A 24702-nucleotide genomic window follows, 5' to 3' on the forward strand; every position below is an offset into this window, starting at 1 on the left:
ATCGGCTTCACCACATGGGATGTGATATCTCTATGTGTCTAGGCCTGCTTCGCTCCCTCCTTCGTTAATTTGCAGAATTTACGTTCGGTATTTACACTCTCAAGAAAGCCTGTAGGGCAAAGTTGTGCAACGGAGGTCTGTTGGGTACAACGCGGCCTAAGAAAGTGAAATTTATGCAACGTCTTCTCTGCGTGTTTCTCCACCAGCTCCTGCCAACAGCTTCCCCCCGTTATTTGGGAAGCTAGTGGCCAGTTTCAACCGCATTTGGTAGAAATTTCAAAGGTAAGAAATTCTAAAACGAACAAAGAACAACAACAAAAAAAAAAAAGCCGAGAAGAGAGGCCGACGCTGAGCCCGCGGCGGGGGAGGAGGCCGCAGCAGCCGTTCACGGGCGGCAGGAGGTGCAGGGCAGGGGAGCGTCAGACCCGCGCCAGCCGGGCCACCCCGGAGCCCCAGAAAACCCAGCTCCGCCAGCTGCCCGGGGCGAGGCCGGGGCTCTAGCGAGGCCCCCGGGCCCCGTCCTGGGCAGCAACGGGCCCGCGGGGCTCCCGCTCCCCGGGGGGCGGCGGCGGCGGCCGGAACGGAGGTGCGGGGCGCGGTTTCCCGGGGCGCGGCCGGTCCCTTCCTGCGGCTCCGGCCCGACTCGCCGCGGCTCCGCCCGCCGCCCCGTTGGCGTTGGCGGGAGCGGGGCGGCACCGGCACCAGCACCGGCACCAGCACCGGCACCAGCAGCGGGCCGCGGAGGTGCGTGGGCGCTGCGCGGACTGGGAGACCCTCCTTGGGGGGACGTGTGGGGCCAGGCCGTGGGGCGGGGAGCAGGGGTGGCCCCCGAGGAGGAGGAGGAGGTGGGGGTGGGGGGGCTTTGGCAGGGGGCCGGGAGCACGCCGGGGGGGGTCGCACAGAGGCAGTGCGGCACGGGGACGGGGGGGGAGCTCTGCGTGGGGAGCCGCCGGGCTGGAGGTGGGCAGCGGCCCCGGTGCCTTGGGGAGGGCCCGGCTGCAGGTGCCGCCCTGGAGAAGTGGGGCCCTGCTAGAGGGTGCGGGTGGTTCGGGCACTGCTCCGTCGTCTGGGGTGGTCGTGGGCACGGAGCTGAGGGGCGAGGCGTGCCGGCGTGCGGGCGGCTTGCTATGGGGCAGCAGGGCTGTGGCAAGCGCTGGCTAATAGGACTGAGGGATGCCTAGATGGGAGGGGAGCACCTCTTCCAGCGGCGGGGTAGATTGAGAGGGGGCTTCACCGGCGCTTCCCGTCAGACGAGGGGCCCTGAGCAGCGGCTCCTGGGAGGCGAAAGCGCACAGAGGCTCAGCGCTGCGTGGGGCTTCCCCCTTTGGCGAGGGAGCGGGGAGAAGGCAGCGTGCGGGTCCCCCAGGAGGGTGAACCTCCCCAGGAGCCCTGCGGCTGCGGGCTTGGGGACAGCTGGGTTGCGTGGGCAGCATGGCCCTCTGGGGGACTGCGGGACTGTCTGGTTTGGGGGTTGGGGGGCAACTGGGGCCAGGCTGACGGGAGACAACAGCAGATGCTTTGGGAAACTTAAGTACGCCACTGGGGCTTTGAGTGCCGGGGCTCTGGGAGGCGTCTTCTGACCTACGGGGCATGGTCAAGGACGGGGGAGAGAGGAGCCAAACACCTAGGAGGTAGCATGGGCTGCGGACAAGGACGGTATGACCCAGCTGCTGGGTAGGCACATGTCCTCTTTAACACGTTTTTTTGTGTCCACCAAAGTCTTGGCCACACTGATTAATGTTTTTTTAGTTAGACTTAAAGTCTGCAGTAATTCCAAGAGCTGAGATGCTTCTTGCCAGCCCTTGATCTGTGTAGAGGGAGGTGCAGGCTTCTTCAGGTGGCTTTCCCTCCTCCCCTTTTTCATCCCCACCCTGTCTTATTGCAGCACCAGGTCTCCCAGCCAGCAGCTGGCAGAAACTCACGCCTTCAGAAGCAGATACTGGCGGGGTTTTCATCCACAGGACTCCTGGGCCTAAGGGCAACCACCATATTTACTTCTGAAATTCACACAACAAATTCAGACAATGCATTCAGCATATGTAGAATTATTAAAATTGGTGCCTTGGACATTTCTTGGTCCAAAATCTTGATTGTAATTAGCTTCGACAATTACTGCTAGTGGCTTATCTGTAATTTCAAAATAAGTATTTACTGTTTATGTGAAAAACTACTAAAGAAGGTCACCACTCCAGGTCTCAAAAGCCTCTGTTGTTGAACCCTATAGCAAATACAATACAATGCAAATCAAAAGTCAGGACAGAATGACTGCCTATCCTCGTACTTTAATGTCTCTGGGCAAGCTCCAAATCTTCTCTGTTCTGTGTGAACCCTACTCTTGCTGCTTTGGGAAGGAGGGAGACTCAGGGCTGTGGTGTACTCAGCAGGGCTGTGAATTCATGGAGAAGGTCTTGCTGGCAATTTCCTTTTTTTGTGTTTCATAGCAGCTCTGCCTAGGTGATTGTGCCGCACTGTTTTCAGTTGTGGCATAGTTGGAGGGTTATCTTGAGCCATTTGGGACTTTGCTGGTGGAAAACAGCATCTTTTCATAGACTGCAGAACACAGGTACCACATTCCTAAAGACATCTTCTGCATGCTTAATGATGCTTCGGCTCTGCTTGGAGAAATATTATCAGTCTGCCTGTAGCAGTAGGGGATGTGCAGCTTGGAGGGTTTTTTTAAGACGTATAGCAAACACCCTGGTCTGGATGCTGTTATACAGCGTGCGGCACTGGCTGGGCTGGAATAACTTTTACGTTCATGTGACTATTAATATGCAGCAGGATAGCTATCTTTGCTGAACCAGAATAGCTGGAGCAGCCCATGTTTTAAGTGTAGACAGGACTGCATGTGCCACATCCTGTGGTAACCTTTATAATGGGCTGGAGGGGTTAGAGCCATCTCAATAGGCTGAGACACTGACTGTGGGAAGAGTAATCATGCTGGAGAGAGAATTGTAGTCCTCTCTTGAAGTGAGCAGTCTGGGTCGCTGCCACTCTGCTATTCCCCCTCAACTTTTATGTGACCTTTTAAAACATCCAAACCTAGTGACTCGATGATAGGCAGATGCCCTCAGCCTAGGAAGTCAGAAAGATCTGGACCTCACAAGCCTGGATTGTGAACAAAGTTGGAGCTTGGGGAAGATCTTTTAAGCGTAGAGTGAAGAAAGATCCTGATCTCTCCCAGTCATTATGAGATTAACCCTCATTCTGCAGACAGGTTTTAATCGGTTTCTAGAGGAGTGTGTGATGAGTCCTCTGTCATTAACCTCTTTGGAGTTCCTCTGTCTACAGTAGATCTCGACAGAGATACGTATCAGTAAGATTAATGACAAACTGAGGGCTGGAGATGGGGGAGAACTGAGAGAGGAGTTACCGAGTCTGTTCCCCCATGAACGAGGAATGCAGGGTTGTTTGGGTGCCTTACAGCCTGGCAAGGTAAATTATCTGAAGTGACAGGACTTCTTCCTTTTCCCAGAGGATCTCGCTTAGGTGTCTTCCATGTGTCAGGGCTATTCTTCATTGCAGACAGTTGGCAGAGTGCAAAGTTTAGTAGTATTTGCCTGCAGATGAGTCAGCGGAAGAGAAATAGCTTGCTTCTGTAAAATGGAATGATCTTGTAGGCAGAACAGCACGTGGCAGTGACATCTGACTATGCTAACGCCTTCCAAGTTCAGCGGGATGGTATGGGAGCCTGAAAGTAGGCTGTGCCATTGGAGGAACTCATGAGCTGTGGGTATCGGAGAGGCCTTGCTGTTCCAGCATGCCAGTCTTGCACTGACTCAGATCTCTGCTGGGAAATGCAGCAGCTTCAGGCTGGAGCGTTTACCACGTTGTGGCACTCACCTCGTTTTGCACGGGCTTTGAGATTAAGTAGTGGGATTCATTCTGCCTCTTCAAGTAAATCTGCAAGCAGAAAGCAGCAGAGGTGGCACAAGAAATCCTACTTCTTCATGTAAATCTGCAAACAATAACATTCTTTAAGAAATTCCTTTGGACAGAAAAACACAAAGAATGCAGATAGGTCAGGTCCTTGTTCCATCAACGTTCCTTGGGTGCCGAAATATCAGATCTGTTTCGTTGGTGGAGTGTGAGGCAAATAGTTCTCTGACACCAAAACCGCATACGTTCAAGGGTAAACAAAACATCAGTACTGTTCATGAAGATGCATTCATTGAGATAAGCCTTTGGCCAAGCAGTGAGATTTACCGCACCTGTTCTAGGACCTTCTCCATATGCCAGAGGTGTTAACTTTGGTGTTGTGCTTAAATTCCAACTCAGATGATGCTGCAGTTAACTCGCACTAAGGGGAAAAAGTCTTAAATTCCGTCTCTGCCTATATAAATACTTGTGTGTGTGAACTGATGCCTATCATTTTTCCCTCCCAGAAGCGGCTGCATTTTTGTGTCAAATGGCTTGAGCTTTGTAGCATTACTCTCAGCAAAGTGCTCAATGATTTCTGAAGGTTATTCCTGCCATAGTTTAAAGAAAATTCCTATTTCTCCCCTCTACCACTTCCCTCCTTCATTCAGGATCTGTGCTTAGGGGCTGAATGGAGTGATTTCTTGACAAGGGGGGGTGACTCTTCTCCCATCTGGCAGTCAGCTGCACCTCGCAGAGCCATCCAGCTCTCTCCCGAGGTGAGCTAGCTGAGAGGTGATGCAAGGCACTTCCTTGATATAGGATGCAAACCAAAGAAATAAGTTTCGGAAGCCAAGCCCCACGTGCCTCCTAACGTGGCACAGAGACTATGATTTGCCCCATGGGCCCTTCCCTAATAGGATTCTCTTTAACGTTGCTGCTGGTGCTCATATTCAGCACAGACTCAGTCAATGCAAGAGGGTGGTGTCTTAGACCAAAAAGAACAATGCTAACGTTTTGCAACAGAGCCCTTTCTTCTGATTCTGCCAAATTTTTATCTTTTAGTTTTTCAGAATGAGCTCTCTAAAGGAACCTCCTCTTCCCCCTTCCCCATCTGTTGCAAATGTAATTAATTTTAGAACGGGCAAGTGTTTTACTCATTTGGGGAAGCGAAGAGAGTGTGTGTTCATGTGTTAAGCTCAGTTATAGATGCTGGATCCCATTGTTACTTAGTAATTGTTTAGGGTGCTATTTTAGTCCTTTGGGTCGAAATAAAATAAGATGAGTAGCTTTACTGCAGTGAGGTACAGCTTGCTTTTTAAGAACAAATTATTTCTAGTTTTTAATGAAGGCAGGTTTGATGCTGGGAAGACTTCCGAGAAACACGCTAGCCACAGGGTAGAGGTTTTAAAGCTCGGAAGAGTGGTAAAATTATTGTTTAATTTCCACATTAATTTGGGTAATTAACAGAGCTGCGTCACTTGTGAAGCACCGAGCACCCAGCCCAGCTCTCTGGACACTGCAGAGGCTCCTTGAGCAAGATCCAGCCTGTAACATCAGAGCAGAGAGTGCATATTTAAACCATCCTCAAAGCAGGGTTGCCTCCCTGGGTGGTTTGCAGGTGGAGTCATTTTAATGCTGAGAGGCTGCGCAGCTGCCGTCCCCTGGGCCCTCGAAGCCAAAGCAGGGCAGAAAGGTGCCACCTCGCAGCTGCAGCCTGGTTGCACTTCAGAGCAGATTCCCTGTCAGCTTTTAGCGTCTGACCATTGCTGCCTGTCATACACAGCAACTCTATTCACTTAAGCTATTGTTTGCTATCGTTTGACCCTCTGCACCTGGAGAAATGGAAAAGTAAGTAAGGGCAGGGGAAAGAGCGTGGGTGGGTGCGGAAGGGGTTGGAAGAGGCTCTTGGAGATTTCAGCTGCGCTTGAACAGTGTTTCTGTACAGCAGCATAAAGCGTGGTGTCATCCTGTGCTCGCGCCTGCAGTTCTGCAGCTGGTCGCGGCCGATGCACCAGCAGCAAAATGCTGGTGGTATCTCAGAAAGAGTGCGTGCTTGTGTATTGAGATGTGCAGGGAAGTCTGGTTGCTCTGATGGGTCAGGCTAACATGGAAACAACCTCGCTTGTTGGTGCTTGGAGACTGATATATCTGTACTCTAGCACCAAAGCCTGCGACAGTGCTTTTTAGTGTCTTGCCGAGGAGTTGCTCTGCAGTGTCTTGGAAGGAGCGCCTTCAGCATGTTAACAGACCTTTTAATTGTTTCCCAAGAGGAGGAAAGTGAGGGGTCAGAGAAGGAGGTGACTTGGAGCATCGTGAAGTTATTTTGATCAAGTAACAAGAAAATCTACAGCTGTTGTCCCGTATAGCGTCCATGAATGTTAGGTTCCTTGAGCCAAAGAGGTTTGTTTGTTTTACTTGAACTGCGTGGTTTCTGATAAGACCATGGTGGTGAAATAAATCACTGATACAGAGTACACTTGTGAGATGGCACTGTGCAAAACCTAAAAAATGCTTATTTCATAGCCCGTGTTTTCAAAGGCACTGTGGAAGCTGCTGTGTTTATAGCATCCCTGTGCATGCTTGTTACACTAAAGATCCAGGATAACTTGCATGAAAGCTAAGTGTTTGCTTAAGAGTTTGAAGACATTGAGCTTAAGGCTGTAAACTCTTTGTGCCTGAGATTGCTTTTGCACACTCCAGTATGTTTGTTGTTAGGAAATAGTAAATAAATTACAGGAGTAGGGGAATCTCGGCAAACTTCACCCCCAGGCATTGTGCATGAGTGCTGGATGGATCATTCGGTTCTGAAATGTCTATGTGACAGCCTTTCCCCTCTTCCCTTTGGAAGAGGGTTTGGCTTTTCCAGCTATTCTTCAGTGTCACTTTTGTCTTCTCCTGAATATTTTTTGGCTCCCCAGTCATCTGAGATTCTCTTTTGCTCTTCTTAGTGGATCATATTAGATCTAACATAGTAGTTTGGGGTGCCTGTATGCAGGTAGCCCAAAGCCAGTTCAGCTGTGTTTGGCCCTAACGTGGTTCGTGAAGTATCTTGTGGATTCTAGGAGGGGAGTTGTAAGGGAGTTCTCTCTCATTTCAGTTCACATGTTATTAAACTGCACTTGATTTCTTACTTTGGAACATTCCTTAACTTGGAGTCGTTTGTGCTTGAGTAAGTCCACTCGTTAAATCTGCATCTTAACAGCTCTCTTCCACAGTGTTCATGTTTCTTGGTTGCTGAACGCCAGAGCTTTGCCCCATGGGCCTTAGTGAGGACAGTCCCACTAGTCCTGAGCAGAAATGCTTGGCAGAGACTGGGGCGCGACTGCGTGCCCCAGAGGAGAGGGATAGTGTTCGGAGGGGCACCTGCCCTCTCGTATCTCATACCGGGTGTTCTTGCCCCACCTAACATGTTCCAGCACACCCGCTGTGTGTGGGTGGGGAGAAGCTTTGAATGTCGCACAGCTCTCATTATTAGGGTGCAGAGGCAGGCGCGTAAGCATCATTCCTAGGCAGAGGGGTCATGCTGCTCTCAGGAAAGGCAGGACAGGAGTGCCATTTGCTGCCCTGGAGTTCTGTACGCTTCAAGTGAGCAAGATGGGAAATACCTTGCTGCTACTCTTTAGCCTTAAACTTTGCAAGTACAGCACCTGTGTCTAACTGTTGCTGCAGCTGGAAAAGGGAACGTTTGCTGCCATGCGTTTGTATAAATCCCTAGCTTTCCTTCAACACCATGAAATGCTAAGCTTCCTAATGGTCCTGGGCCCTCTTAGGAAGGTAGCAGTGTGTGAGGACTCCAGTTCAAAAGCAGGGATGGCTTAACTCGAAGTAGCTGTCACAATTTCTGTTCCAAACTGGCTGGCTGGCTGTCCATTCATCAGAGAAGCAGTTTAATTGAACTACCATTAATTACAGTTTGGTACATAAAGGGAAGCCAGAATTAAGTGCACCCTAATGTGTCATCTGTAGCTGCTTCACAGTCAGCTGAGTCACCGCTGCAGTGGGGACAAGAGGGGATCATGGTGGCAGCCACCCCAGGGTGAGCTGTCCCCACTCAGGAACTGCAACTCACTGTCACGCAAACGGCAAAGCAAACTGCAAGCGATCTAGTTATTTAAGTTGTGACCGTGGCTTGTTCCCTCTTCCCTCCTTTCCCCACCCGTATTGTTCTGCTTAAAATCACTGCCTTCTCTCTTCAGGATTGTACAGGGACCCAGCAAACCAATCGGCTGTCCTGAAGGCGGGGAGGGCAGAAGGGTATAAGAGCATTCGCATTCAGGATCATCAGAATGAGAGCTGGGGGAGGGCTGAATGTGGACTGGGCATACCTTAGGCTGCCTTTCAGATGCTAAGGTAGCATAATTAGCCTTGCACTAGTGATTTATAACTTGCATTGCAACTCTTGTGCGAGTTTGTCTCTAGCCAGCTGACTGCTGCACGCTTTTCTCTGCAGAGCAGCTCTGAGTTGCATTAAATGGTTCAGTATTCCCACCAGGCACTGTTTGTCAAGCCTTGGCAGCTGATGCCAAATACAGCTGGCTAAGCCTCTTGTTAGGTGGCTGTGTCTTTGGGCTGACCTTCTGTGCACTGAGCCTGTTGTTGACTGATTTTTTGCCTTGGGAGAGCTGAGAAATACATATTTTTTTTCTTTTCTTTTCTTCATTTTATTCTGGTTCTTATTGGATGTGCTTGACAAGATGGAGCCACCGACCTCCTCCAGGCTGAATTCCCGAAAGAGAAGAAAAGATGGATCTGGCCCCAATGGGGCAACAGAACCGGATGGAATCCCTCCAAAAATGTCGCGGTGCTCATTTGTAAGTAAAGAAAGACGCTGAGCTTTAGATACCTGGGAGAATTAGGACACTGAAGTCGTAAGAGCAAAAAGAGAAAAGTGATTTTTTATTTTGTGAAGATGCAGAGAACAAGGGGGAGAAAAAAAGCAAATGACAGTAGCTATCCCTCTTGCAAAGCCACTTTGAAATCTTTCTTTACTCTTACTAATAACATACTTACAACGGGGGCTTAAATTAGGTCTGAGGCAAGCATCACTAAGCTGCTTTTGTGGTGCGTCCAGATTGTTTGTAGTAACTTAATCTGTGCCCAAACAGGCGTGCATACAGATATGTACATACTATAAATAGGGAATAATCATTGTTTTTTCATACGTGGGTTTTCTTAGCGACCCAGGGGAGGGAGAAATATTCCAAGCAAGCATGTTATTACTCGTGCACCTAATAGGAAGTGTTTGGTCCTGTTCAAGTCAGGGGAACTGCGGATAGGCTTGAGATTTGTGAGCACCTGCAGAAGGAATCTACTGAAACCACTGTTCTAAACACCAGGAAGATGACTTTGCTTTTGATTCACCTAGTCTGGCAGGAGACTGTATTAGTGTTAACAGTACTTCAGGAGCGTTCAAAAAAAAAAAATCCTTCTAGATCAAGCTTGGGATAGCTTTATGAAGATAAAACCAATGGTCTCTCTTCTAAAGACTATGTCGGTTAATTCCAGTTTGAAGAGTTGACTTTATCTTGTCCTTGCTGCAATATTGCGATGATGGGCTTTTTACAGCTCTCCTCTGCCCCCTTCCTGGGGCTCTCGTGTGTATCACGTGCTCTCTAGTTGCTCTTTCCTTATCGCTGTCAGAAGCCAGCTGCCATCTATTACACGTCATACCAGGGTCATAGTCCTTGGTAAAATATGGTGATGTGTTGCAGCTTTCCTCTCTTTGATAACAGAATTTTGCTCTTCAGGAGTGCTTTAGTCCTGTCCCAGGGTATTTGACAGATGATAATGAAATGAGCAGCCTGCAAAATGCAGTGAGAATTGGGAGGGGCAAGCGCTGCAAACAGAGGCTTGAGCTCGAGTCCCACAGAGCCTTAGTATCCTTGGCTTTTGTCAAAACCCACCCTGTCCCTCCTGAAGACCCCATATCTTTCAGAGAGGAAAAAGAGGCACAAGGCAGAGGCATAAGTTTTTTCCATGGGAATCTCTTGCTTTTGAGGTTGGTGTCTGTCCTGTGTTAGAAATAAAGCATCTGTCTATGAGTAGAACAAAACAAGTAATATCCAGCCACCCTCTAAACTTCCTGGATGTTTTTTTAGTCACAGGGCTAGTGCAGCTCCCCTGATGAGAGGGGTTTTTTTTTTTTTTTTTCCTTTTTTGAAAGATGTATTTAATGTAGCAAGGGTAGTAGAGTTGCCTAACTATGACGTTACTTCAAAGCCCTTACAGCTCCTGACTAAACAGCTGGCTGACGGAGTGTTCCCCTGAAGCAGCAGGGCTCTGCAGCAGATGGTAGTAACAAGCCTGCTGGCCCATAAGCCCATTGTATTGTGTATGTCAGGTCGTGTCCTGACCCTCACAGGCGATGCAGAGGAAGGGCAAGATTGAAAGGAGCTTTTGAGGGCATTTCTCTGTGATCCTCTGACAGTTTTGATTCTGATTTGCTTTTATTCCTAGCTTCATATCGGGTATGTGACAACCAAACTGCAAAGAATCTCATTTTACTCTCAAGTCCTAGATATAATGGCTGTGATGAAAGGAGAGGAGCACAGGCCTTACTTAACAGTAAAACTGCAAAAGTAAAAGCAAAAAGTATGGAAGGTAGGCAGTTCATTGCAAAGGCAGTAGGATTGGGTTGGGCAAATTAACTTTGTTCTTTTTAAAGTAAGAGCTTAAAGTCTCTGAAGTACAAGCAGGTGTATAGTAGTAGTTCTCCAGAGTTCTCCAAGAACCTCATGCGGTAAAATCTGGGATCTTGATAGAGAAAATGATATAGGAAACATGGGTACCAGAGCCTCAGTAAACGTTCTTGTTTTTGGAGATTTTCAGCAACATCACTCTACTTGAATGCAGTGGCGAGTGGTCGTTTTCCTATGCGCTTCCCTTGGAGATATTTCATGACGAGCGACATTAACAATAGCAGCAGCGATCCTTCTGGGTGCAGTGTTGCTGTGCACCATGGCAAGATGCTGCAGCGGGTCAAGAAGTGAGGGAGGAAACTGCTCATTAGCTTTTTACAGCTTAAAGGTGCTATTGTCATGATCTGCAAGCTTGTTTCCTTCTCCTTTGACTCAGGAAGGAGAAATCCATTGCTGCCCCATACCTTCCCGCTAGAAGGAAATCGAGCTGTTTGTTCCATTATGGGAAGGGCAGCAACAAAACTGTTCCCATTCAGAGGAGAACATGTTCAGAAACAATACCTGGACTTCAGTTGCTAATTTAACATACCACTGTAGACAAAGCAGTAGATTAGAGGAGATTTCCTGGAGCACTTGGATGAGTTCTGCCAAAGCTCACCATCAGTCTCTCACTGTGTTGGGCTCATAAATGGGTAGTGATGCACACATTCCTTGGGGATTCATGCTGCTGTTGGTATTGCTCTTCTGCTGGTTCCTGTACTCAAAGCGAGGAGCCATTAAATCTGTACGTCACAGCACAAGCACTCGAGTACAGCAAAGTGGCTGTCTTGCCTGAGTGGGCAGAGCTGAAGCTGTGACAGCGAGGTTTGCTGAAGCTTGACTTGTGCTATTGTGAACAGCTGTTTGTCAGAACGGGCCGAGCCTGAAGTTTTTTTAGGGGTCCCAGCGTGAGTTACCATCTCCTTAACTTTACTTCTCTCTTTCTCTCTCTCTCTCTCTCTCTCTCTCTAACTAGCTCAAACTAATCACCTTGCAGAACTGTTTTGAGGTTTAACACTACTTAGTTTTTTGATATATGTGTATGAGTCTTGCAAAGACACAGTGAGTCGCTTAATGGCACTGCAGTTGCATTGCTGCCGCTACGTAATTCACTCACCTTTGTGTTCTCACAACTAACCTTCTCTGGTTGTTTAGGGACTGAGAGAACCAGCTCCGTTTTCAGATGAAGTGGAAATCGATTACAGCAAGCCATATATCAGAGTAACATATGAAGAAGCGATGAGAGGGACCCCTTGTAAGTAAAACCAGACTGGAAGGGTATTGTATAAATACTGAGTTTTGGGGGGTGGGAGGGTGGGTTGTGTGACTTGGGTTTCCCTGAGACTGATCCAACCTTGTATGTCAGACCGTGTTTGCACCCAATGATTTAGTTAATGCTCTGGTGATAGATGACTGTTCCCGTGTCAATTTGAGCCTGCCAATCCCAACCGAAATTAGAACCTCAGTTTGTGAGGAGTTGTACATACACCAGTAAGATGAGTTGATGGAAATAAATATTCATGTTTTAGCTCTTCCAGTGCCACTGGCAGCTATAGGGTAGCATCAGAGCTGAACATTTTTCTGTACTACTTTGTTTGAGGCAGCTTAAAGTTGGGCAGCAATTTAAAAATCATCTCTTTGAAAGGAGCAAGTAAAACTGATGCACACCTTTTCCCCAAATATCCCTTTCTAGCCTGGATTTAGTGTCATTGTCATTGAACACAATTGGCCAACCCCACACCAAGAGCACGCCACTATATTCTCTGAAGGAGATTGGGAAAAACACTATTATCTTTGCAAGTCCATAGGGGGAGGCAAAGGGGAGGGCTGGCTCCTTCTGAAGGGAGGCTGTCCTCTCTTGCCAAGCAGTGTGTGTGGACAGTGCTGTCTGTCTTGGCCTCTCTGTTACAAAGACCCTGAGACAAAAAAAAATACCGTGCTTGTAATTACCTGACTGTTGCCGATGTTGAGAGGTAAGCCAACTCTAGGACCTGGCAGCAGTTTCCTGCAGGAAATCCAGTCTCTGGAAATCCAGTGCTTTTCATAGTTCACATTAGTTTCCCAGCTGAAAGTCTCCAGAGTTTGCACAGAGGTTTCTGATGTCAACATTGACGGCTCCTCCTGCTTGTTGAGACTAAAATACACTGCATGCTTCCTTGCTGCTTTTTCTGCCTGTGCTCAGGAACCGTAGTTGTGGCATGTATAGAGGAGTGGGGGAAATGTCCCAAGCCAGTTTCCAGAACATGACTGAACTTTAATAAAGGCACGCAAGGACCAGCCCTCTTCTGGCGTGCAGGAAGCTTTTACAGTCTCTGGTCTCCAGCTTATTGGCTCTTTGGAGCGTCCTGGCACCATCAAACTGATATTTGTTGACAGGTGATTGTAAGAGGCTGTCCTCAAACTGACTCCTCTCCTTAGCTTGAACTTAACATCCCTGCATTTACGTCAAGGCGTCCTCTTGCTGCGTCGTGTGCTCTGTCTCTAGGCACCTTCATGGCCCTGCCTAGATCCATGAAGGTTCAACTCTCCTGCTAGTTTTTATCTCTGCCCCCTTCCTCGTTGTAGCTCTGCTGTGCCTGTGTTTGTGCTGCTCCTCCAAGTCTGCCTGGCTGAATTGGGCCATAAAGCAGGCCATTCCCAAGTGTGTCAAATACCAAGAACGTGTGACTTTGTTATTGGCAGCAAGAGAGCTGGAGTCCTCCGTGGTCCTAGGAGACCAGAAGTCCGAGAGTCTCCCGCTATTACATGGTAGTACTAGACTATCTCACTTGACCTCAGTGCTGACCTCATATAGAAGAGCTACCTTGGCAGAGGTGACTGGAAGAAAGCTTTGTTCCTCCTTATTTGTCTATGGATTTAGTTGACGGCACCAATAGGTCAGCAGAATGGGATCTGGCTTCCTTTCTGAATAGCCCAGCTGGGTCTCCAGGTACAGCCACATGCTTCATGGGACTGGTGGGAGTCCATGATGCTGGTGTGGAGCCAAAACAATCTGGTATCTTGAACAGACTGCTAGCTGTGGCAGTGGGCTACAGAGAGGAGGATGCTGAAAAGGTCTTGAGATGCCACTTTGGCTGGCAGGGGGAATCAGGCACCTATGAAACGTTTTGGCCAGTTCCCCTTCTGGTAGCTTGCTGCTGTGCAGAAAGTTAATGCTGCGTTTGGATTTCCACAGGAAGGGATGATCAGAGTTTGCTTTCCCCCTGGTCTCCCTTCGCCTTTTCTGGGGGTATGCGTTAGGTTTTGAATCAGCCTTTGAACATGGTTGTATTTCAGCTCTGTGCTCAGGTGCATTTGTTTCCGTTTGTGAAGGAAAAGAGCCATCCATTTCTCTTCTCAGATCTTTCCTGGCTATGGCTCTGCATTCTGACAGTTTTCTGCAGCTCCCCCATGAGCTTCAGAAGGTCCCCAAATGCAGGCATGAGCTACAGCTGCTTCTCCAGCAATGGATCTTCACGAATGTGTCTGTCTGTCTGTTTGGCACAGTGGAGCGCCCTGTCAGAGTTTACGCTGATGGAATATTTGACTTGTTTCACTCTGGACATGCACGGGCCTTGATGCAAGCAAAGAACCTCTTCCCAAACACATACCTCATTGTGGGAGGTAAGGAGTGATCTTATTGACTTTGGCTCTCTTAGGAGTGTCTCCGGTGTTGTGCATACAGATGGCACAACTGGGTTTTTGTCTTTTCTTTATGGCCGTGGTGGTTGTTGCTGTAGGCAATTGTTACAACCCCCGCTCTGTTGTTGGAGTCTTGTCGCAATATGTTGAGAGTCGATAGGTCTACAGAAAGAAATCCTGTACCAAACGAGCACAAAAGAAAAAGACTTCTCACCCCACTGCTCTAACTCGGCCGCTCTATTTTGTCACAGATGCTATTGAGTTGCACATCTGAGTATCAGGAAAAATACTAGGGGCAGTTGAGCATCTGCCTCTTGACTGAGCCAGTTAAAGAATGAGGAACAGTCCCTGCATAGCTGGTTCAGCTTTGCACAATCTTTACCATCTTGCACATTCCCCTCCTGCTCCAGATCTGTGCTGGATTTTGCTTTTGACCAATTCAAAAAGAGCACGGAGAGATAATAGTGGTTCCTTGTGCACTTGATTGGCCCCATGGAAGTCTGTGAGGCCCCTTTTTACCAAATAAAAGTTTCCCACTAGGCTCAAAGCTCTTTAGATGATAACAGGAATAACCTGTGACTCCCTGAGAGGATCTAGCAGAGGTTTTTGAGCCAGACCCCTTCAAAAATATAAAGAGAAAGAGGAAACCTTTTCTTCTGGCTTCTGTCCTGTGCTGGCTTCTGTCTGCACAGTCCTCTGTAGCCATACTTTCATCCACCTTTCTGGCATGTGGTACCAAAGACATGTCAAACTGTGGGTGTTGTCTATCACAAAGTGACCTCTAGTGAGCCTGTGTTACAATCTTAAGGTGTCAGAGCTAGAAGTACTTCTGACTAGTTTTCTCAACTACCACTAGCTTGTTCATGTATTTTTTGTGTGTGTGTGTGTGTGTGTGAGCTATAGTAGTGCCTAGAAGGGGATAGGAAAGAGGAGAGGTGAAATAGTGGCTCAAATCTATACAGTGTTCTGAGTTTAGAAATCTTGAAGGCTGAATTACAAACCAATGTACTTAAATGTTGTATAGCAGTCAGAAAAATAACATCAGGACAAACTATCGTAAACGTGTTAATGTAGCAAGCTGTGTAAGCGTGCCATCTGCCTCTGGGAGTCTGGTGAGGAGGTGGGGAGCAATGGGATGCTTTCCTTGCACCAGGAACTGAGAGAGACGAGAGGCTACAGCCCAAGTGAACGTTGGCTTCAAGCTGGGAGCAGTCTCACCCTCTCTTTATCATCTATTTATCTGGAGCATGGATGCATCCAATACCAGTGAGACTGGTAATGCCTTGTTTACTTTTGAGTCCGATAACCAAATAAACCTCCTTCCTCAATGTCTTACATGCAGATTATGAAGAGTTATTTGTTTACTTTCTCATAGATCCTGATAATTAAACTAGCTTGATTTGCTGTGAACTCGCTCTTCGTTTTAGTAAATTTTTCCCAAGAACTAGAGTATGATACGGTGTTTTATGAAATCAGAAACTGAAACCTATGGAAGGTTGGGGGGGGGGGAGGGGGGACAAGCAGGTTTATCCTAGGTAGAGCCCCATATGCTATTTCATACAGAAAGAGAGTTGTCTTCTGTATTGACCAGTTTTCTTGGTTAGCGTCATAGTCTCTAGAGTCCTGGAGGGTTTGGGGTGTAGATCCCCAGCTTGGACAGAAATCCCCCAGACGCTTTGCCAATTTCCTGTAATAAGCCTGAGTAGAATTGCCCAAGAGCTTAATGCCCTGTCACCACTCCCAGTTCCTGGTGCTTTGTGGCTGGAAGAGTCAAGTTTGAAGGTGCCAACTTCTGTCAACAGCTGGAATTGCCTAGCTTGGCAGGTACAGCAGGGGTGTGGGCAGGGTCCTTTTGCTGTGAAGTACTGGGGTGAACACCTCAGACTCACTCTTGTCTGTGCCTGTTTCTTCAGTCTGCAGTGACGAACTAACCCATAACTTCAAGGGCTTCACAGTAATGAATGAAAATGAGCGGTATGACGCTGTACAGCACTGTCGCTATGTGGATGAAGTGGTGAGAAATGCACCGTGGACACTCACACCAGAGTTCCTGGCAGAGCATAGGGTAATACATGGTATCTTATCTGTTTTGAATTTTGATTATCCCTCTCTTTGCAGCAAGAGTTCATCCGTGGGCTTGATCCCTGTCTGAGCAACTCATTTCTGTTTAAAATCCTTAAATACAGAATGAGTTGGGTTATGGGAACCAAGTCAATTTCTTGGGAGATTAAAAGCATTAACTGATCTGGAAGGTAATGTTGAAATAAAATGGAGACTGTGACAAAGTAAAGAAGCCAGAGGGGGCAAGACGATTCTCACTGTTCCAGGAGAATTTGATGCTAATGACAGTTTGTTGTGAAACAAGCAATAGGGAAGGGATAGCATGGGTTGGAAGGGATTTCTGGAGGTCACCTGGTCCAACCCACTACTTACAGGAGGGCAAGTTTAGATCTGTGTCAGCTTCCCTGCAGCAAGAGACCAGGCAAGCTGTCTTTTCAGCCCTTTATTAGTAGGAAAGATAAAGTGAAAGGAACCTCTACCATCTGCTGAACTGCTTTGGGAGGTGAAGGAGTTTGGGGTGTCCAGAGCAGTTTGCTCAATTTCCCCTGGCTGCCATTAACAAGTCATTTCTTTGTGGAGCTTAAAGCAGCTGTATCCTTAGTCTCAGCTCTTCTTCTTTGATGTGTGCTTGCAAGCTTGATTGACATGCGGTTGCCAGTAAGAACTTAGGACTGCCCTGCATTGCTTTTTCCGTTTACTGAAAGCATCTTGCTGTTCTTTATCACGCCTCTGTGTGGAGGTGTTGAGCAGGAAGTAGCCAGCCTTTTACAAAAGGCATGAAACCTGCATGTTCAGTGTAAAATCTTGACTTGCATTGCTCTCTTAATTTTCAGATCGATTTTGTTGCACATGATGACATCCCCTATTCTTCTGCTGGCAGCGATGATGTTTATAAGCATATAAAAGAAGCAGGTGAGTCTGGGTCAGGTTCTCTAGGGACTCTTGTCCAAGATGAGTAGTTTCTCCTCTGCTCCTGTAAGGCAGATTTATGTCAGGGAAGAGAGTGACACTGCGAACAGGGTCCCCCCAGGAGGCTCTAGGGGCAAGAAGGAGCCCAGCTTTGGGCCGTAGTTCATAAGGCCAGGACTGTTCTGCATCCCAGGCCGCAGGATTGCCCTGCATTAATCTGTGCTTCCAGTCTAGTTATTGTGATTGAAGTAACAACCACCTTTCTGGAAAAATATTCTGGCTTGGTTTACAGATTCCTACAAATGGAGAATGTGGCATGAACTTTGCAAAGTAGTTCCTCTAGCTGATTGCTGTAAAACTCAGTGGGGGTGCAGCTTATTTAAATCTAGCTTCAAACCCAGTCACCGGAGCTCATGACGTTTCTATCCGCTAAACTGTGGGAATCCTTTTCTCTCCTGTCCTTGTTTCCGCACTGCTCTAAAGGCAGTAGGTTATAGATAATAGTCTTTAAACCAGCTAAAGCAAAGAGTTGGAGCTTTTAATTAGAAGGCATATTTTGACACTTGCTTAGGTCTCCCTTAGCTTCTCCTCATCCTCCCAGAGAGGAGGACCCCCAATATTGTATATTCAAGGGCAGACATGTGGTGGAGCGAGGACAGTTGGGAAACATGTGCTTGACAGGAGAGGTTGTTTCTAATAGAGGTGGCAGCAGCTTTTTGCCATCTATCTTGCTACAGCTGTCCTGGGTCCTGTTCCCCAACTCTAGGCATGTTTGCACCAACTCAGAGGACCGAGGGGATCTCAACATCGGATATCATCACCCGAATTGTGCGGGACTATGATGTTTATGCCAGAAGAAACCTGCAAAGGGGCTACACAGCTAAAGAGCTCAATGTCAGCTTCATAAATGTGAGTTGAAGTGTATCTTACAACGAGCTGCATGAAGCAGAGTCTTGGATTGTGTGGATGCAGATCCTTGCCTAGTGGGAGCACAGTCCTGCCAGTAGATGGCAATCTGCAGAGCCTAAGCAGTTGCTCCAAATTGGTGTCCTTATAGGAGAAGTCAGGCTTCTTCCTTCCCTCAAGCTTTTGCTGTGAAGAGCAGACCCACCCAGAGGAACTGGGGTTTTGTTAATGTTGCTCCGTTGTCAGAAATGACAACGTGGTGGCATTTTACTTGTTGAGAGAATTGAAGATGGGGTGAAATACGTGTTTTCTTCAGTCATATGAAGTGTCTGTTGTGTCTCATCTCTCCCCCTCCCTCATCTGACTTCCTAAGAAAGAGTCGTTCTTTTTAGGATTAAATCCGATCTTGTTCTTGCTGCGCTATTCTCCTCCTTAGAGCCACAGGAGCAGCAGCGCTTGGGTAGGGGTACATGCTCCAATCCTATCCTGTGCAACTCTTAGCATACAAGCAGGATATGTGGGAGAAGGCTTTTCTAATACTGGAAGTAAGGTAGTAAACATTCCTCTTACCACCGAGACAGATACCGTGTCTATTTTGTAAATACAATGAAATGCAAAAACTGAGCCTGGAGAGGTTTTGGCTGCCTGGCCTTTGGCGTATATCTCTGCCTCTGTTTAAGAACATCCAGCAAAAAGACTTGCGCTATAATGATATGCAAAGCGATATCTGACAGCAGGTCAGAGTAGTCAAACGTGTTCTGTTTTTTCCTGACTCAAACCTAATCTATATATTATATAAATATTTCCCTCTTCCATGCATTGCTCTTAGATAGTGGTTATCTGTAGGTTTAGTCTCACTCTGCTCTGTGTCAGTGCCTGACACAAAGCATTTCACAGCCCCGCTATGTGTCTGCCATTTAAGTCTAGGAAAGAAATGTTTTTGAAGTGAAAGAGAAGTGTCATGAAACTAATGGAGATGCTGAGTCTTAAGCAACTGTTCAGTGTAATAACACAGAGCAGAGAGGGTCGCCACTCAAATCTGGTGAGCCATGTTCTGATCCACCATTTCTCTGCAGGAGAAGAAATATCACCTCCAGGAGCGTGTGGATAAGGTGAAAAAGAGGGTGAAGGATGTAGAGGAGAAGTCAAAGGAGTTTGTCCAGAAAGTGGAGGAGAAGAGTATTGATCTCATTCAGAAGTGGGAAGAGAAGTCCCGGGAGTTCATTGGCAATTTCCTGGAGATGTTTGGCCCAGAAGGTGCATTGGTAAGGAGCCTGTCCGGGAGAAGGGGGAAAGGGAATTTCAGAGAGCTTAGCAGTCAGCATCAGGTCTTCTGGAGCCCAGGCTCTTCAGAGCAAAGGCCTCCAGTTTGTCACAGCACTGGGTGTGCTGTTGTCTCCAGACATGTTCTGCCCCAGGCCACAGCACATGGTTGCAGGGAGCCTTGCCAGCTGCCTAAAGCCAGTTACGGCCATAGCATGAGAAGTCTGTGTTTCCCAGGAGCTGGTCTGTAAAGTCCAACATGTGTCCTGAAGGCCACTGAGCAACCAAGAGTTTCACAGTTTTCACCTTGTCACTTGCCTGGGGATGGGTCTGAAGCTGCTTGTGAAACAGTTTTGCTAGGGTGTCCGCAATGCTGGCAAAATATCACAGGCAGTTCATGCTAGAGGTGCTGGAAAATGAGTGGTGATGAAATGGGCAAGTTTCCAAAGGCTCGAGCTATGCTTGGGCTTTGCCATGCTCTTATGCTGCACGAAGTATCGAAGGGGGACAACAGCTCAAAATGTGGCGAGAGCTGTAGGTAGTGTTGTTTTGCATCGCTGTTTGAGCCATGTTAACTGCCTTCCTGCTTCCATCACTAGAAACACATGCTGAAAGAGGGCAAGGGCCGGATGCTGCAGGCCATCAGCCCAAAGCAGAGTCCCAGCAGTAGCCCCACGCATGACCGATCCCCATCTCCCTCATTCCGCTGGCCCTTTTCAACCAAGACTCCTCCTTCCTCACCGGCCAACCGTGCCAGGAACGAGTCCACAGTCACCTATGACATCAGTGAGGACGAAGAGGATTAAGCTACCAGCTGGGGTTTGCTGCGAGTCGCTGATCACCGAATCCCAAGTCCAGACCCACTGGGGAACTCTGAATGAGCAAGAGAGCCATGGGAGCAGGGCTGACAGTGGGCACGGGGCCCTGGAGGCACCTGTCGCTCTTAGCAAGGGTTGCTGCCTGGAAGCACATTCAAATATCTTCTCCTCCTCCCTTCTCCCTCAAATTCCCTTTTTATTGTTTACGTTCTAATGGTTTCCAGGGGAAAGATGGTTTTTATGTTTTAAGGAAGTACTCTTTTTAAAAAACACAAAGAATAGCACTCAAGCATGGATCTTGTTTTTTGTTTCTTTTCCCCTGTTAAACCTCCAGGTGAGAGGGAGAGTGGGATGCTATGCCCAGACCTTTCTGTCCCTCCTTTTCTTCTGCTCCTCTGTCTTATTCCTCCCATGCCCAGGCAGTATCTGTGCCACTGCCAAATGAAAGATCTTGCAGTTCTTCAACCAGTGTGACCTCGAAAGCGTGCAGGAAGCAGTTGAATACAAAGGCTACTAGGAAATAGAGACATCTCTGCTGCACTGGAGCCGACAGGGATCTATCTGATGGACTGTGTAGTGCTCTAGTGTCTCTTAGCTGAGCTTACCAGCATGTTGCAGTGAAAACGTGCTGGGGAGTGGGATACCAACTTGGCATGCAGATGGTAGGCCCTGTAAGAAGTTGCAGCACCACAGAATCCTTCACCCTATAAGTGTGCAGCATTTGCAACTCCAAATCTTTGAGGGCTGCAGGAGAAGGGTCTTTCCAGCTTAGCTTGACAAGGCTGCTAAAACTAGAGCTAAAATTCAGCCCACAGTTGCTGTTGGGGAGAAGAGACTAAATCTTTTCTTCAGAGCACTTGCTGTCTGCGTGTTTCCTTGGGTGTGTGAAAGACCACGTAGGAAATGAATGTGTGTGCTCCTTTGAAAAGTTTCTTGTCGCAGTCTCTGGTGTGTAATACTTTTTACTGTCTGTCCAGATGGCCTCTCAACACTGTGCCCGGTGCGTGTTTGTCTGCGTTTCAGTTGCTGTGCTCTAAGGGCTGGAACAGTCCTTTATACTACTGGTGCTGTGAAGTCGCTGCTGTAAGGACAAAACGTGAATTCATAGGCCAATTTGCTGTCCATGTTGATGTGTGCAGTTGGACAGATGAACGGCATGTTTTACCCCAGTTAAGGGTGATGGTCCCGTGTGACAGTTACCTGGGTTACACATTAAATGCAAAAATCTGTGCTCATTTACGCCAGTCCCTAAGGGAGGAGCTGAAAGAGCATCAGAGAGCTGCAGCTTTTTAAGATTTTAAACATATAACCTGCTTGTTTGAAACCGTGGTTCAAGTCCTGCCTGCTGTTGTATGTGATAAATGTAGAGCTTTGTTTCCTGGCAGCGGCCTGCAACTTCGCATTGGCAGTTTCCCTCCCTGCGCTGCATGACCGCGTACTGAGCAGGTCTGCGTGCTCTGTCCTGGCAGCCATCGCACGAGGAAATGGACTTGCTGTGTCATAGCTATGAAGCTCCCAATTGCTTTTCTGGTAGGGTTTGCCTATGGTGTCTGTTGGCTCCGGCTGGAGCTCCTTGGGCAAGTTACCCGGATCCTCCTGCGATGCTGGGAGCAGACGAGGACGGGCTCGGAGCTTGGTCAGCAGTGCCGCAGGGGGATTCAAAGCAGGGATAGAGGGCCCAGGGAAGAGCAATGCCCTGGAGGTGCCTCATCGATGCTGCCGCATGCTCTGTGCCCTGAGATGCTTCTAGGGAGCACAAGTGTCCTGCAGGAGGAGCAAGCTGCCGCTTCCTGGCTTTTGTCTTGCTGCTCCTTTTGTCATGCAGCCAAAAGGGCTTGACAGAGACTAATAAAAGAGGCCCCTCTTTACACCCTGCTCATGTTGAGACCAGAATTGGTATGGGAAATGGTATTTTGGGGGTTCCTCATTTGCCACTTTGGTCTGTCAGCCGAGACGTGTACGGCTCTGGGAGCGTGGCTGGCTGCTATTGATTTTTAAGCTAGAACGAGCAAATACGGTCACTTCGTATGAACCAGTTTTTAATCCCCTGGTTTATGAGTGGTAGAGCACTTATTTTACATTACCCACGTTTTCTCTTCCCTAATCTAACCCACTTTTTTTCACCCTTCCTTCAAAAACAGTGTTAAGTTACTTTTCCCCAGCCAGATCACAAAGGCCAGGCTGCTTTAGAGCCTCGCTACTGTTTTAAACACAAGATACGTAACAGTGTTCTGCAATGTTAGTGTTTTCAATGGTGGTTTGTTCTATGGAGACCTGACAAATTTCTCTGCAAAACCTGGGGTGCTTGGTAAGAAGCCGGACATGGTTTTACCTGTAGCTTGGCATAGGTATAGCTGTTTCTTGTAACCAACAATTCCTGCTTCCTCCTCACACTTAAATTAAAATGGACACTCGACTCTCAGACTATTCTGGTTTTTTTTTTCTTTTGATTTATTTTTTTTGTGGAGGTGGAAAGGGATGTTATTTTCTCCTGGGTTGCTGGACTGGCCACATCTCTGGTGCTGCCCTATCCTATTAGGAATAGGACAGAGCTTGATCTTTGGGCAAGATGTGTGAACTGGGTTCTCCAGGGACATCTTGTCAATCACAAATATCCTCCGTGCTGCTGCTTCAGGGCTGTCCCGCACACCCCTAACCTGTCCTGCTCCCTTTAAAAGAATCATCCAGAAGGTGTGTGTTAGAATTAGGCGTGAAGTAAGAGGCAGAGTGGAAAAACAAAACTTCACTAGGATGCCTTGAAGAATGTGCAGTCCTCATGTGGAGCTTTAATGTTGCTAAATCCAGAGGCATCAACTTCTGTGAGACAGCCCTGCTGCCATTCCCCCTCTAAATCTTGGGCATGAGATCGCTGGCCTTAGGACCCTGCTGCTGCAAGTGCATTTTCTCATGGCGGAGAACAGCAGCAGGGAAAAACTGAAAGGTGCCAAGGATGCTAGTATAAGCAGGAGTTGAAGAACATGGCATTTGAATAGCGTGGTGGTAGGGTTACAGGAGAAAGTTCTTAATATCTTGGAAAGTATAACACACACCTGCACTCAAATATTTTTTTAGAGAGTTGGGACTTCAGTGGGATCTAGTTCTTGTAACCTGAAGCAGATGCTGGGGTAGTGAATACACTTGGCTGTAGCAGTGACTTTGGGGCAGACCAGCACTCTCTGCATCTTCCCCCCCCTGCCCTTAGGGAGGATGTCGTGCTGTGAAAGGCTCCCTTTTATAAAGCCTGCAGATTTTCTGCCTGCTGTAGATGTGAGGCTGGGTCTGGTTGTCTGGCAAGGGGGCCAAGTCTCTTATTTTGCTGCTTGTCTGTATGTTGTGTCTTGTCAAAGCCATGAGATTTCTGGCCCCCAGCACTCCTGCTGGTGCCTCGAAAGCTGTGTCAGTAAGGATTGTCCTCTGTTACCGCTAATCTGTCAAACCATGTCAAATTTGACAATCTTGTAACTAATTGCCATTGTATTTTCCAGTTGAGCAGTTTGACTGAACACAGCCACTCGCAAAAAGTTGAATAGCTGTTTTTCCACCTCCTGGGACAGAGAACTTGCTTTTTCCCCAGAATGAGTAAATGAAATAGATAATATTTGGGAACTTTGGATTTCTGACTCTTCCCTTCCTCAAAACGTCACCCTGGCCAAAGGTAACGTGGCAGGAGGGGATCGAGAGGGCACCAGGGTCCAGGTCACGTGAAGCGGACCAGCACTTGGGTGGTGCCCAGCAGCGGGCTCTGGTCTTGGTGTTTGGGTGTCTGCTGTACATCTCCCACCGGGCTGTCTCAGCTAGCCCTTCTCCGGCCCCAGAGCCATGGCTGCCTTGGGATGTCTCTTCTCAATCAGTGTTCACCATGCTGGTTTCTCTCTGTGGGCCTATGTGCACAAGTGTGTCTCTTACTGGCTTTTTTTTTTTTTTTGCTTTATGTTTAGCCAAATAAATGCAAAAGTAATTTTACTCGATGTGTGTTAGATCTCTTCTGTCCCAGAGCAACAAGCTCTCATTCTGATCTCCTCAGCTGCCATCTTAGCAATGGTTTGAGTGAGAAGATGCTTTGCGGGGAAAAAAAAATACCCAGAGGTTTCTACAATTCATCGTCATTCCTGATGTCTGTGCCCACCTCTGTCCTAGGTGAAGAGCAGGTACTGTTGAAGGAACAGATCCTGGGCAAGGCCAAGTAAAGTAGCATTAACTAATCACCTGTGTTACAAAGGCATTTCAAGGCTCCTTCCCATTTCCTCAGTTCCAGGCTGACAGCTGTGAACGTTCCCCCTGTGCTGTCAGGAGCAGTCCCTTCCGTGGGTCCCTTGCCCTACGAAAAGAGCCGTGTGCTCACGCACTTCCCTGGCCGGATATCTCTGGGGAAGATGCAGCTGCCCTAGGATTGCCCTGACCACCTGAACCAGGCTCGACAACTGGCAGGACCCAGCCTGCAGCACTGCTCTGCCAGGCCTCTAGGGTCCGTGTCGCGGATGGCATTCAGCATCTCTTCTGCCCCAGCCCACCTGTGACAGACCCATGTCATGGCTATATCATTCTGGACTCCATCTTTCTCCTCTCTGTACCCTCCATGTGAGGGA

General features: G+C 48.0%; 1 protein-coding gene across 5 annotated transcripts; it reads left to right on the top strand.

Annotated features, from left to right (window-relative positions):
• Window positions 1–131: 131 nt before the first annotated feature.
• Window positions 132–24079, top strand: PCYT1A (phosphate cytidylyltransferase 1A, choline). 5 transcript variants are annotated; one of them, XM_068954104.1, is made up of 9 exons: window positions 146–282; window positions 8556–8672; window positions 11694–11793; window positions 14025–14141; window positions 16073–16224; window positions 17054–17132; window positions 17896–18038; window positions 19112–19300; window positions 19898–24079. In XM_068954104.1, exons 2-9 carry the CDS (start codon window positions 8556–8558, stop codon window positions 20102–20104), a joined length of 1104 nt encoding a protein of 367 aa, XP_068810205.1. In that variant the 5' UTR covers window positions 146–282; the 3' UTR covers window positions 20105–24079. The 5 variants fall into 5 exon arrangements, with proteins under 5 accessions (XP_068810208.1, XP_068810205.1, XP_068810204.1 ...); XM_068954103.1 differs by lacking the exon at window positions 146–282 and adding an exon at window positions 604–744; XM_068954105.1 differs by lacking the exon at window positions 146–282 and adding an exon at window positions 5329–5709.
• The last annotated feature ends 623 nt before the right edge of the window (window positions 24080–24702 follow it).

Source organism: Struthio camelus, chromosome 9 (assembly GCF_040807025.1).
Source record: "Struthio camelus isolate bStrCam1 chromosome 9, bStrCam1.hap1, whole genome shotgun sequence".
NCBI classification, from domain to species: Eukaryota; Metazoa; Chordata; class Aves; order Struthioniformes; family Struthionidae; genus Struthio; species Struthio camelus.